Source organism: Xiphias gladius, chromosome 22 (genome assembly GCF_016859285.1).
Source record: "Xiphias gladius isolate SHS-SW01 ecotype Sanya breed wild chromosome 22, ASM1685928v1, whole genome shotgun sequence".
NCBI classification, from domain to species: Eukaryota; Metazoa; Chordata; class Actinopteri; order Istiophoriformes; family Xiphiidae; genus Xiphias; species Xiphias gladius.
This window is the reverse complement of record NC_053421.1, coordinates 30,051,186-30,066,674: the sequence shown is the minus strand read 5'-3', so window position 1 is coordinate 30,066,674 and position 15,489 is coordinate 30,051,186. Positions and strand designations below refer to the sequence as shown.

Below are 15,489 nucleotides of genomic sequence, written 5' to 3'. Positions count from 1 at the left end.
ACTGAGGAGAAACCTTTAGAGCTAAAATGTGAATCTCTCTCAGACCAGAAACTGACGAGTCTTACTTTTAGGACTGACACTAACATGATCTCTAGGAGTTTCTCTGAACTCAGGCAGTTAGTAAAAACTAAACCCCCGTTAAAAATAACATATAAAAGGTTTAAACGTCCTGTTTTTGCAGGGCAGTTCTGAGTTTAAAAAAGAAATTCAAATTTGACAAGACTACTAAAAAGGAAAACAAGACCGAGCCTAAATATTTACAGGATAATAAAGTCCTGTATGGTTTCACTCACACAATAATACTACGCTCTAAATGGGCTCACATTGAAAAAGAAAAGAGCTGTTACAGTATAATAAACACTTATCCCAAGTTCAGTTTCACTTCGACAAATAGATCTTGATTCGCCTTGAAATATTTAGTGTCAGTTATTATATAATTTGTTAGATTCCGGTTTAATTTTTTTTACAGCTGTCTTTGTTCCTCTTGGTTTTGTCTCCTTCACGTTTGTGTTAGTGTCACAAAGCAGCAATAAAACCACAAACATAGAGAGGGTGTGGATGTGTTCAACAGCTTAATCTTTCATTTCTGCTTCTGATCGGTTTCAAAGAAATAAGATTTCACAGCTGGAAACTCGAAAACAGTGCATGTTGGTTTAGAGTTTGGAGGTTTATCTCCAGATCAGATAAACGTGGAGACATTGCTTCACTTTTCCCCCTTATGCTTTGCATCTCAACAGAAATGACTGGTGGTTTGTATTGTTACACGACAAGGGTACGACGTCTGAAAGAAAAGTTGACTGACTGTGATGGATTATCTCTGTCTGCAGCAGGGTTCAGGTCTGGGCAGGCTGATTCTCCCTGAACTAACGTGAACCGGTGGATGCCTGGAGGGACGGAAATGGATGGATGATTTGGAAAATTATCAGAAGTGATCATGATGAACAAACTGTTTTCTGCTTAAGGAGCAGAGTGGCAGCAGCTGTACATTTCAGACAAATTTTGATAGGAAATACATGAATGAAACATCAAAATATGTGTTCTGATCTGACGCCGACTGAAACAGTTTTATGTGGAGCATCTCTGTGGTTGAGGTTTGGTTAGGTTTAGGCACAAAAACTTTGTGTAACACATCGCAACAAAATCTAACAAAGCTGTTCAACCTCCTAAAGAACACCCTAAGACCTGCTGCAGACCCCCTGGATCCTCTTCATTGACAACTGGGAGATCTTAAAGAGGACCTATCATGCTTTTCCTTATTTTCTGTTATATATTATGTTACAGTGCAGACATCCATAATAAATGTGGCCACAGTTTCAAATAATGAGGTAAACATAGTTAAAGGTAAATCCCTGTGAGACAAAAGCTCAGGCGTCAGACTGCATTTCCGATGGTTCTTTCTTTTTACGGTGATCCGCTCCACACACAGCTTGTTCTCCCAAAACAGTCTACCTGAGGAACATTATAGGCATTTAATGTAGTCCAGCATACAGATTACCGAGGGTGCAGGTTCACTATACAGTCTATTGGCGACAGCAGAAAAACATTTTACCAGCAACGTTAGCTTCGGCAGTTAGCTCATTTCCCACAGGTGCACCTATAAACAGGGGCATATATAGAACATTTTTATATACAGCTTGTGATTGAAAGACTAACTCCACAGTTATGTCACACAATAAGCAGGTAAAGGGCGTAATATTTACTTAAAACAGACGTCCTGCCGTATTCTTTGTTGCTGCAGATGTTTGTGCTGTGAACGCTCATATTCTGGATCGGATTCGGGCTCGAACATGTACGGATTCTGATCTGAGAAGTTTCCATTTCCAACCAATTATGTTCTGTTATTTAGTTTTGTTACTAGTTACTTAGTTTTACAGTTTGCTTTCAGAACCTCCACACTGGAAAAAGGATGAGGAGGTGCTCACAAGCACTGGGTGCTGCCCCTCAGCAGCCTTCTGGAAGTTCGGCCAATCAGAGGAAAGTGGGCTTTTAAGGAGGCCTCTTAAGGAGGCCTGAGCTAATACTGCCTGTTTCAGTCAGAGGCTCAACTGAGGGGCTGCATAACAGGCAGTTGGACATCAATGAGGACTTTTTTTTTTAAACTGTGAACCATGCAAAATGTCTCTAGTGGAGTCCCAGATGTCCCGGAAATGTGCGTAATAGGTCCCCTTTAAAGACTTACTACAACCTCCTCAGTGACCACCAGGACCTCCTAAAGCCCCTCTAGAACCACCTCACTGACAACTAGAACCTCATCAATGCAAAGGAAATGTGTTCTTGACAGTTGATAGTAAATAGTAAAACTGAGTTTAAACTGAGCTGGAATCAGTTATAACAATTCACAGACATGTTTCCATTTGGATAAATAATCCAACAATAACAAAAATAAACAAGCTTTGCCATGTTTTGACCCAGACCGGGTCAATTTTCACTCAATGATTTTTAGGGTGTAACGATAAACATGAGACAAAACAACATAATAACTCACAGATAACATAACGTAAATCTATACATATTATCACATTTTAGAGAAATGTGTTAACCAGTAAAGCCACACACACATCACCTGATCGCAGGATGGATCTCTCTTCATCAATATCTCGTCTCTTAGGATCAAAACCAGTTCGACAGTTAAATAAATACAATCGGGACATTTTACTAAAAAAGACAGACAAAACAGCTTCTCTAAACTGAGGATGTTTTACTGCGAAAAGACCTAAACTAGTTTCAGTTCAAACTCGGTCTTCAAAACTCGATCAGTGTCTGTTATCAGGTCTGAATCTGATCTGACTACAAGTGGGACAGAGAGGTCAGAGGTCACTCACCACAGCAAGTCGGCATCAATAGAACAAACCAGAGAGAGAGAGACAGCAACACATTCATCCTGGACGAGAGACACACACTGACTGAGGACAGAGAGAGAGAGAGCTGGGGTGTGTCCTCTCACAGGGACAGAGTCAGATTTAACCCTTTAACAAACGGAGAGCTGCTTTGTCTCAGCTGTGTTCAGTCCCACAGAACTTTATTTTAAACCGTAGTGTCCGAAGAACCCACAAAAAAAAGAAACACAACGTACACACACAGACAACAAGCTGTGTGTTAAGGTGATGCTCCATCCCAGGTATCTAGAACAGCCTCAGTTCTCCTGGTCATAGGTTCTCCAGCTGTGTGGAACCTCTGCTGCAACTTGTTCCCTCTCTCAGTCAGTGTTTTGCTGATGGTGGTTTTTTTCTACTTTCTACAGAGGGAGATATTGGACTTTTTGCTGCTCCACATTTATTTTAAGGTTTCAGTTACTTTACATATTCAGATTGTTAAAAAAGAATGAAACCAAAAAATTAATTATTGAATTATTATGAATTATTATAGGTTAAGATAAAACAAAATACCCAGCAGAATATAAAGTCATTAAAAGGAGAACCTTCACCAGCTGCAACGTTAAAGTGATGAACACATGAATGCATCAGTAATTATAATTTAACCATATAAATACATGATTCTGCATAATGAGCACTTTTACTTTCTGTACTTTAACGATATTTTGATGCTGATGCTTTTTACTTTTACTTAAGTAAAGTTTATTATTTCTACACTGCGGTATTAGTACTCTCACTGAAGTAAAGGACCTGAGTACTGCTACCTCCACTGCTGGTTTACTGACTGTTTAGTCTCAGTGTTCACCATACTTTATAATATAACTTGGACCTGGGGAGGAGGAGTTGTTGCCAGTTGCTACTAACAGGGATCTAAATAATACAGCTGATAACTCTCGGCATGTAGCAGGGCGACAGAGGGGGGGCTGATGGATTGACCTGCCTGTCAGGAATTCTTCCCACTGAGAAACACTCTCTATACAGGACTCTCTCGGTGTGTGTTTGTGTGTGTGTGTGTGTGTCATAAAGTCTGGACTTTTCTAAGATTCAACACTAGTCAGATCCCTGAGCTACATCAAGTGTCATAATTCATGTATTTATTGATTGATTTATTATTATTTTGTTTTAGTTTATTTTACTATATTATAGGTGTTCCAGGTGTTGATGGGCTTTCATGGCTCCTTGAAAACCTCATGGAGGAGGTTCTAGTGGACACTGAGGGGACTCTAGGTGTTCTGAACTTTGTTTCAGAGGTCCTTGATGGGGATCTGCAGGAACTTGAATAAGTCCCAAGAACAATTAATGGGGTTACAGGTGTCAGCGAAAAGGTACCAAAGTCCTTGGTTCCAGGTCAACGTCTATCAAGATGTTTCAGGAGGCCTTGACATTGTTCTAGGGGTCTTTGAAGATCTTTCAGATATTGTTGATGGGGCCTTGGGGATTCTGGGGACCAGAAGGCTCCAGAGGTTCTTGTTTGAAAGGGTCCTTGATGGGGTTCTGGGGAAATTGAAGATATTCTGGGTGTTGCTGCAAAGGTAGCAGGGTCCCTCAGGATTTATTTATTTTAACAATAAATAAAGAACCCTCTGTCATGTGTTTTGTTTTCACTGCAGCGCCCTCTGCTGGAATAACCTGTGAATGTCATCACTGATGGTGATGTGATGTCACAGTGACATGTCATGCGCAGCTTCGGCCTGAAACGCTGAAACGTCAGAAACTCTGAACTCTGTGTTTCTGGATCCTTTGAACACTTCGACATAAACACATCAGAGACGAGGCATCGCCGTGGTAACCACGCAGACGTCTGAAGACGGCTGGCCGTCTGCTCGGCCGCAAGAAATACGTTGCCGCTGACGAATGTGGGAACCAGGCCAAGCCGTGACCTCTCGCCTCTGAGAGATTCTGAATCTGTAACGTCTTTCTCTTCAGCTCAGGGTCAAAAGGTCACGCTGACTGTTTGTCTCTCATTAACTGCAGCTGAGGTTCCCACACTGAGGTCTGAGGACCCTCCGGGGGACCTCAAAGACCCTCCAGAGGTTCTTGATGGGATTCAAGAAAATATTTTCTTTAAAGCAAGCAGTAGCAACGTTACCTGAATGAAGACTTTCACATTCAGAACAAATAATGAAACTTAACATGTGCCCCCAAAACCATAAAACCCTCCCCAGGGGGACACCGTGGAGCTGCAGGGGGGCAAAGGTACAGCATGAGGTGAAATTATCCTGAGTCAGGTCTGAACACAGACATGAAACATGATTCAGCGTGACGTTCACTTCTTGAGGACATCATGATCTCTGATGTCCCTCCAGAATAAAGCTCCAGAAATCCACTTAGAAACCAGAGAAAAAAACCAGACGTGCTTGGAGCAGTCCAGTCTCTCAGAGCTCTGGGAGGAAGAATTAGTGGTGTTGATAATTCAGACTGCTTTAATAATTATTTTGTGATAGTCACCTATACGCAGACTTTGAAAACAGTAAAGATGCCTGATATGCGTCAAACGAAGCGTGTCAAACAATCTGACGCGGCTGTTGGACCTGATGCGGAGGAAGAATCGCCGCATATGTGGGAAAAGACATTTGACAGGATTCTGGAGTCAGTTAACAAGCGATTCGACTTCTAGATCACAGACTTGAAACCCTTATGAACCCTCAGTCGGTGCTGACTGAAGGAAGGAACAAGCAGAGGAACAAGGCTCTGTCCACGAGTGGCGTATTCAGACACTCCAGCTGTGTCTGACAGATATGAAAAAGTCAAACGAAAGGCTTTTATTTAGAAAATTTTGAGTCTTTTGCTAGCTTGAACCATTTACCTCACTAATTTTTCTCATAATATGCAACTTAAGCATTTTGTGATGGAAAACATCCAGAGAGTAAGAAGCTTATCACCAAATTTTTGAATGTCTTCTGTACGGATCCCGTTTCTTTCATCTGTGTTAAGATCTGGACGACTGCATTGGTTTTCAGTAAATAGCAGAACAGGTCAATTCAGTTCAAATTGATTCACCATTTTCGTTATTCTAAGGTCATGTTACATAAATGTTATCCCTCCATGTCTCCAGTCTGTGATGAATGTAAATCTAATGATGGAACATTGTTGCACTGGGTTTATCACAGGACTCTGCTCTGTCCTGATAGGACTCTGTCCCCTTGGATGTTCAGAGGACTCTAACTCTCCCTTCACACATTCAAACAGCTCTATTGACAAACCTGGAGCCAACGAAAAAAAAACTGACTGGCAGACACCAACTCCACCGAGCTTCAGAAACTGGTTGCTTGAGCTTGTTCCCAATGGACACGTGGAGCAACTGCGACGTAATAAAGAGTCGACTCAAATGGGGAGAATCCTGGGGTCCTTTATTTAACATCTGGAATCAATTTAACTGCATCTGTTTTTATATATTGACTGGGTCTGTCCTTTGTTTTGTTCTCGTACTTTTCCTATTCCTGAAGGGTTGAATTCAACAATCACATGTGGATGATGTGTACTGCTATGAGCTTTTGTGTCCTCGACACATAGTTAAGAGGAACTTCTTAGTCATTTGTATCCCTCCCCCCAAAAGAGAGAGAGAGTGTGTGTGTGTGTGTGTGTGTGTGTGTGTGTGTGTGTGTGTGTGTGTGTGTGTGTGTGTGTGTGTGTGTGTGTGTGTTCCTGTTTCCACGGAGACAGTCAGATCAGTTTAATGTTTAGAGACAATGAGGAAGTGAACTCTGATCTCAGGTGTTTTCGCAGCAGGAACTCAAACGTTCTGCTGGAGAACGTGGACTCAGTGAACAGAACCAGATCAGATGAGACGAACCTGAATCTGCTGCTTGTCAGTGTTGAGTGAAGAGCGATGAAGCTGGAGCTGAAGATTCAGTTGCTGAAGTTCTGCTCTGCAGTTTTTAACGCCATCTACCTGGTGAGGAGAAATTACCTCGTTAATATCTCAGTCTGTGAAAATATGTCAACAATAATCAACAAGATACCACAGCTCAGGCTTTTATCTGTTCCATCTCTTATTCTTTCATATTAACTGTTAACATTCGTATTATCAACTTTATCTTTTTTAGAAATACCAACAAACCAGTTGTTTTTTTCAGTGCGCAAAGCTATAAAAGAAAAACACAGCTGAAGTATTGTTTCTCTGTAGGAGCAAGGGAATAAAAACTGACTATAGATATGTATATACACAATAACAATGAATAATGATGTGAAAGAAAAAACACCAAGGCAGGTACGACTGTAGTAACTCAATTCATTGGAAGAAAAACTCATCTTTTACTACAGTAAAGGAACCAATCAGACGATTCATGGGAAAGAAGAAGAAACACAGTTCTGATCCACTGATCTGTTCTCTGATCTTTGACTTTTAGTGAAATATTGATAATTTGATCAGTTATTGAAATGAAACCATGTGAGAAGTTCAATGTCTCTTTGGCAGAACTGAAAACAAGAGACTGAAACTTGACGAGGAGACACAACTACACATTGACTTAAGTGTCAATTTGGGGTTTTTTGTTCGTTTTTTTACAATGAATTGTATTTTATAAGCTTTTATAAGCTTATGTCTTTTATTCAAAAGTCATTAGAAGCTAAAGCTGTCAAATAAACGTATACAGTATAAAGTAAAAAAAAAAAAACTCCCCCTGAAGTATAGTGGAGTATAAAATATAAAGTAGCCTAAAATGGAAATACTCACGTAAAGTACAAGTACTTGAGTACAGTAATTGAGAATATAACATATTAAGGTTCAAAACATTTTTACTTTATTTAATCCCATAAAGCATGAAATACTTATCAGAAATGTCTTTTTTTTAATTAAGGGGTTTATTATTCCTTTGGACAGATTTAAACAAATTAATTTAAAAATATTTAATTTGCATATCCGATTTTCTGTTAGTATCACATGATACATTGAGCTTTTACAGCATTTTATGTATCTCCATGAGGCTTTTCTGAGAAAGAAAAAAGTGATTTCATTATGTTTTCGTTTGTCTTCTCGTCTCGTTCTATAGGAACTAAAGATAATCTATAGGTCAACCCCGTGTCAGGGCAGTTCAAGAAATAGTCACGAAATATCATCTTTTGATTCATGTACATGGGCAGGAATTTTCATTTTTTTCAACAACATCCACTTGCAGCGACTCCAGCATCTTTAAACTAGTTTATGGTTCTGTTCAGACTCTCACAGCACCTGGTTCAGGTTTGGGAAAGATCCTGGTCTGGTTTAATAAAGAAAAACTTCACAGTGACTTCAGACACAACCTGTTTATTGACATTGACCCAAAACCACCATCTTTCCTGAACCTGAAACAAAGAGCTGTGGGTGTCTGAACCACAGATGGGACTCTGGCAGCAGAACCAAAGCTCAGCGTTATATTTTATTATCTTTCTGTATTTTATATTTTCTACAATTTCTTATTTATGTTAGCGTTAATGTTCACTTACCTTAAAATTCTATAGAAAGTATTCTACTCGATAAATGTTGTTTGTTTATACCTCATTCTGTTCTGTATAGGTCAACTTATTCATAGGCCGACAGATGGAGCAAACTGTTTTAAAGGAGGGAGGATTGTAGTGGGAGTACTGGTTAAGGCAGGAAACGAGGTCCCGGTTCACGTTGAACGTCAGAAAACATCTGCTGCTGTACAGTGATGTAGTGTACACAGAGACGGTCTCTGACCTTTGACTTCTGTCTGCAGGTTCTAGGTCTCAGTGTAGCCGGCTGTGCCGTCTGGATCCTGTTTGGCGAAGGAAGCTTCCTGACCGTCCTTTCCTCCGGTAACTGGGTCTGGTAGGCACCGGTATATCCGGTGAGGGAAATGTACAGATGACCATGAGAAGCACCTTAAATGATCTTAATTTCACATTTAAGCTACAAATTCAGGATCGGCTTTGATACTGGACAAAGTTACAGAGTTGACCCCAAATTTGTGTTTAATTTATAAATAAGTAATGGATTCTAATATATTGATGAGTTTTAACAGGTTTTGTGCGTGGATTGAGTTGTTTAATGATTACCGTGGAAGCCAAAACAACTTAATTACGTGACATGATTAAACCCAATTTGTAACCCAAGTTATCAAAACTCTTTCTTCACTGTTCCTCCAAGGCAGGATTTAAATTATATAAAAAATGAAACCTCAACAAAAATATAAAATACATGTCATGGCCACCCATCATGATAATTCCCCTGCAGCTGCCACCTCGCTGAAAAGGTGTTTGACAGGGTTTAATGGCTCTATCTATATCTTGCCCTGGAGTCATCTCCTGTAAGCCCATCCCAGAGCCACAGTGTTAAATAATGGTCTGGTTTCACCCCGGTTCGAGCTAGGTAGGGGGACCACATAGGGGGACCACATAGGGGGACCAGGCAGGGCAACGGCATTTCCCTTTGTTCTCTTTGCGCTGGAACCCCTGGCGACAGCTATCCGATGGGAACCGTCAATTCCAGGCTACAAACCTGCCAATCAATCCACAAGCTCATGCTGTACGCAGATGACATCCTTATTTTTGTTTCTGAGCCTGAGCCCTTCCTTCCCACGCTATTTAAAGTTATAGACACATTCTCTCCCCTATCAAGTTACAAAGTCAATTGGCTGAAAATCATGAGCCCTAGTTCTTCTTCGTAGAAGGGCCCTGAGACCTCTGCATACATGATAACATATTGGCTCAAATCCCCGTGACATGTGACACTCAATAATAGGGGTCAACCGATATGGTTTTTCAGGGCCGATGTCGATATTGGTACCGATTATTAGTAATCAAACAGACTGATAACTGATGCATATATATACACCTGGTTGCATCAAGATGTAATTTAATATAATAGTTTTATCATATATCATTATTACCACCATATAACATTTTTTACCTCCTCTACCTCTTTGAAAAATGTAACGCAGTAATGTTTACTCAGAGTATGTTTTAACTGAATCACTTTGTACTTTTATCTGAGTACATTTTATTTTTTACGTTTTTTTACTTCTACTTGAGTAAATTTCCTTTGAGTAACAGTAGTGAGTGGTCATTCGTGTCATCCGTACATTTCCCTCACAGGATATACTGGTGCCTTCCTTGCTGTTAACAACATACAACATGTGAATCGAACCATTTTCATGCTTTTCGTGCTAAGCTAGGCTAACAGTTTTCCCCTGCTTACAGCCTTTATGCTGTGCTAGGCTTACAGTTTCCCTCTGCTTCCAGTATTTGTGCTAAGCTAGGCTAAACGCATCCTGTACCTATCTGAATAGCAGGACTGAATCAGTGTATTGTCTGTGAGATACAATTTTTAGTATCTGTTCATCAGTACATGCATCTATCTGTGTGTTTGTGTTTGTGTGTGTTTAGTGGAGTTGCGTACGGTGGCGGTGGGGCTGTTGATGATTGGTGGAGTGGTGCTAGTGGTCAGTGTTGCTGGGTGTGTAGGAGCTGATGGAGAGCACAGGTTCCTGCTGCTGATTGTGAGTCACAACAGCACCTGTAAAACCTGATATAACACCTGATATCACACCTGATATAACACCTGATGTAAGACCTGATATCACACTTGATATAACACCTGTAACACCAGATGTAACACCTGATATAACACCAGATGTAAGACCTGATATAGCACCTGTAACACCAGATGTAAGACCTGATATCACACCTGATATAACACCTGTAACACCAGATGTAAGACCTGATATAACACCAGATGTAACACCTTATATAACACCTGTAACACCAGATGTAACACCTTATATAACACCAGATGTAACACCTGATATAACACCAGATGTAACACCTTATATAACACCAGATGTAACTACTGTAACACCTGATATAACACCTGATGTAACACCTGATATAACACCAGATGTAACACCTGATATAACACCAGATGTAACGCCTGTAACACCTGATATAACACCTGATATAACACAGGATGTAACACTTGATATAACGACTGATATAACACCTGTAACACCAGATGTAATACTTGATATAACACCTGATATAACACCAGATGTAAAACCTGATATAGCACCTGTAACACAAGATGTAACACCTTATATAACACCTGTAACACCAGATGTAACACCTGATATAACACCAGATGTAACGCCTGTAACACCTGATATAACACTTGATATAACACCTGATGTAACACTTGATATAACACCTGATATAACACCTGTAACACCAGATGTAATACTTGATATAACACCTGATATAACACCTGTAACACCAGATGTAACACCTGATATAACACCAGTAACACCGGATGTAACCTCTAACAGCTAAATATTACAGGTGTGCCTGAAAACTAAAGACTAACACTTTATAATTCAGCCTTTGATTCACAGTGTGATTTCACCGTGTGAGCACTGACTGGTTCCTGCTGGGACTGATTCATACGATGAAATTACTTTGTAAACTTAAATTGTGGGCCGTGTTATAAAGTGTTATCAACCAAAAAAACACTCGGACACCTCACATCTGCCAAAGTCTGTTGCTCAGTGCCTTTACACCCAGACTGAATGGATCTGGAGTTATATGGACGATGAAGAGCATTTTTAACCAGACCTGACTCTCACAAGCCATGAACACAGAAAATGACGTCAACCCTCCAGACTGTGACTGAACTCTGCTGTTCCTCCTCAGTACCTGGGCTTTCTCATCATTCTGGTCCTGGGGCAGCTGTTCATCACACTGTTGCTGCTCATTAACAGAAACAAGGTGAGACGTCTTTCTTTTTGGAGGAAAGAACTTGGGAATAAAGAACACACAGAGGGGCAACACTCACCTGCAGCGTCTGATGTTTTAAAACACCTGCAACCTTTCTCTGAGGAATAAACAGAGAATTACAAGGTACCTGTTACTGTTATAAATTCTAACCAAAGACAAAAACTGAAAGGTGCATTTATGTTACAGTGAGACAGTTGAGGATAGTAACTAAGTACATTACTCAAATACTGTACTTAAATACAAATCTGCAATACTTGTACTTAACTTGAGTATTTACATTTGGTACTTTCGACTTTTACTCCACTGTATTTCAGAGGGAAATATTGTACTTTTTACACCACTACAATAAACTGGCAGCTTGAGTTACTTTACAGATTAAGATCTTATATAAATGATGCATTGTTATAGATTAAAGTGTCAGTCTGGAAGATTTTCAGGGAACAAAAGTCTGTTAGTCTCCTTCCTTCGCTGGATGAGGCGACACTGTGGTGACGATGAAAGTATCACGATATTTACATATCTGCAGTTTTATGAACCGGGGGTCTGCGGAGACGTTCCCAGAAAAAAGGCTGCGTTAGGTTACTGCTGATGTGGACCCAACATTTCCTGCCGCCGCAGCTTCACGTTAAAGGCATTTCACTGGTGAAACCCCGGTAGACTTTTATTGTGAAGTAGTCCCACCACTGACAAACGCGGTGTGTTTGTCAGTGAGCTTAACGTTTCTGGACAGAAGATCAGTCCGAAATGTTGCGGGGACTAATGGAAAGAGAAGGAGCAGCCACGGTGGCTGTTAGAGGAAGAGCTGCAGGCGACAGGCTGCAGCTCCACCTCCGCCTCCGCCTCCACCTCCCCCTCCGCCTCCTCAGCCAGGTACCCAGCTCCTGTCACTGTGTCCTGATGTTCAGACTCTCAGAATGAAGGGAAAAGGACAATTGCTGCCCGACGTCTTTACTAAAACCACGATGGTTGGAATTCTGGGACATGTAGTTTTAGACCACATCTGCGTTCACCACCAGAAACTACAGGTGGCGCCAAATCCACCTGGACTGGAATCTTCTGGACTGACACTTCAAACAATATATAAATGAGCTAAAATGAACTGCACCTCGGCCAATTTAAAAAGTAAAGTGACACTTAGAGCGATGCATCAAGAATAATAGTCAAATGATACAATATTAAATAATATATCACTCAGAGCGGCCATTCGTCTGCACTGAGTACTTTTACTTTTGGTACTTCAAGTACATTTCGCTTCTGTCACTTATTTTCCTTTAATTAACATTCTCAATGCAATGACTTTTACTTGTTACAGAGTATTTTTACAGTGTAGTATTTCTGTTTTTAGTTCAGTAAATGATCAGAATACTTCCACCACTGCAACATGACAATATATGTAGTTAAATTTATAAAGTTTCTTATTCACTTTGCAACCGAGGTGCACTTCTTAACCACTACAGGAGAATATTAATATCAGCAAGCTGTACGAAGAGCAGGGGTTTGATCACCTTCTCTCCCTGAATACTGTACTTTGACCACCTCTCCTGACCGGATGACGCGTCCGGTGTGCGCTGCAGAACTCAAATCACATGTAAAATAATGTGATGCTGCACTGGAGTTGTTCTGTCTGGTCCAGATACTGTAACAGCTGACAAACCAGTTAGTGACGCGACGTTTGTCGTAATCAAGCCTGTGATGCACAGTGTCATTTCACCTTGTGAATCAGGTCCCAATAAAACACTGACTGGTTCCTACTGGGACTAAAATGCTGGCGCAGTGAAAGAAAACGATACTGTGGAGAACAAGGGGGAGAAAAGACGACATAAGCGGTACTGTAAGTATTTCTGTAAATACTGGAACCTACGGGTACAGTCCTGGGAAACATCATCTGTATGTCATATCATTACATGTCTTTATCATGTTATAGTTTTTCCTCATGACAAAGGTGCGCTTGTTTTGCACACCAGCGTACCTGCTATGAGCTGCTGCTGTGCTGGACCAACATGTCTGCTTGGAGCACATTTTCAAAACTTTGAACCCATTTCAGGTCTTGTCTTTGTTCCAGTTCACACAGTGAAGTAGGAGACATGATGATAAATCCCTGGAGTGAGGCTGGAACTGAACTCCACTTTTTCATATTGTGTTTTCTCTGACACAACACAATAATATTTCGCAATGACTGTGTCTGTTCTCCTCTTTTATAATTACACAATAAGATAAAGTTTTCTACGAGCTTCAGTTTTGTTTCCCAGTCCTGTACCTATAGGTAACAGTATTCACGAAAATTTCTAAATTTCTAAATTTCTAAAATCTCCGGTTGTTGCTCCCTTATTCTCTCTAGTTTTGTTTTGCTTCACTGTGCCTACATTTGAGTCCCAGTAGGAACCAGCGGGTGTTTTACTGGGACCTGATTCATACAGCCAGATCCCACTGTAAACTGGGGGCTGTGTCAGAAAGATGTTTGCTGTGATCAGATTGAACAGAGTCTGGATGCAGCAGTGGCTCAGATCATCCTTCAGTATGGAGCCAGCAGTAACACTCAGGACACACTGATGGACAATGTGCAACACTATGTGAGTGTTCTGATAAAATTTTACTCCCTCACAGATTTAAATATTACATCTGTTTTTTCCTTTCCGTGCTTGATTTTTTTTTCCTAACTGAGTAACTGATTAATTTATTGAAGGACCGTGACCATGACTGACTGATTGACTGTTGACAGGGGGAGTGTTGTGGCAGGACGGGGCCTGCTGATTGGCTGAAGAACTCTTATGTCCACAGCCTGAACCTGACGGGTCCAGACGTTCTTCCCTGTTCCTGTTTCAGGTCGTATCGTCGCAGCTTCAACTCGTCCTGGTGCTCCGAGCTGCTGAACTTTACCGAGCCGTTGTACGGACGAGGAAACGGCTCGTATGTTCAGGTATAAACACGCGCACACACTCCTTTCATGGTATGTTTTGCATCCTTCAGTCCTTTTTCACTTCAGACGACTTCATCTACGCCTTCACACAAATTCATGCCACCAGTGCAGATTAGTTTCTGGCAATTCCGGCAATGAAGCTCAGAGTCTGCCTTTTTTTTAGCATTCAGCAGTCCCACATTTTCTAGTGTTACATTTGTTATTGCGTTACGTTCGTTATGTTACGTTATGTATATTACGTTACCTATGTTACACATCGGTGGGTGATGTTTGTGTCATGTATTGTGTTGCGCTGCGTTGTGTGCTCTTTGTTAAACAGGATAACGTGTGTTTGCAGGGCTGTAAACACACGCTCAGTGTTTGGCTGCAGGAGAACGCTCTGACCCTCGTCAGCATGGACGTCGGCCTCCTGCTGATCCAGGTAAGAAAACCAGAGTCTGTCCCGACATGGAAAAGATACAGCAGTAAAAATCTCCGTGACCTTTCCTTCATCCTCATTTCCTTGTTCAGCGCTGTTAGATTTTGAGTTGTAATGAGAACAGCAGTCTCTAGGGGGCGCTAACAGGACTGAAATGTCAGTGTTTGATCATTTAATTTCTCCACATCCACTCATTCAGTTCAGTATAAACTCCAGTTGCAGCTGTTTTTTACTTCCTGAGTCTCTCCGTCTCTCTCCAGTTGGTTCAGTTTGTGGTAATGGTCTACCTGTATCGTGCCCTGGGAAGGAAAGCCTCCGTGAAAGGATCCAATCAGCTGGCTGACCCTGACCACACCCCTCTGGACCACGCCCCTATAGAAGACCTTGACCAGGGGGGACAGAACTACGCCTACATGGACTTTGATGGTGGTACAGACCCCAACGACCCCTCACATTACCATGACAATGCAAGTCTTGTAAAACCGTCCCACAGGGTTTATCACCATGACAACCAGAACCACAACCAGGTGTACCTGGAGCCAGCTCAGGGCTACCAGCAGACTTCAAACTAA

The 15,489-nt window shown here is 41.2% G+C and overlaps 2 protein-coding genes across 2 annotated transcripts in view; both read left to right on the top strand.

The window, feature by feature from the left end:
- The window catches only part of LOC120783822 (chromatin target of PRMT1 protein-like), an 18,950-nt gene extending 12,276 nt beyond the window's left edge, over positions 1 to 6,674 (top strand). Inside the window, exon 7 of the mRNA XM_040117089.1 lies at positions 6,603 to 6,674. Coding sequence (XP_039973023.1) covers positions 6,603 to 6,659 — 57 coding nt within the window. The 3' untranslated portion in view covers positions 6,660 to 6,674. The remainder of the gene's footprint in view (positions 1 to 6,602) is intronic.
- si:ch73-139j3.4 (CD82 antigen) lies at positions 6,669 to 15,489 on the top strand. Its single transcript, XM_040117654.1, has 8 exons — positions 6,669 to 6,768; positions 8,552 to 8,630; positions 10,200 to 10,312; positions 11,499 to 11,573; positions 14,054 to 14,152; positions 14,302 to 14,499; positions 14,837 to 14,920; positions 15,178 to 15,489. Exons 1-8 carry the CDS (start codon positions 6,703 to 6,705, stop codon positions 15,487 to 15,489), a joined length of 1,026 nt encoding a protein of 341 aa, XP_039973588.1. The 5' UTR covers positions 6,669 to 6,702.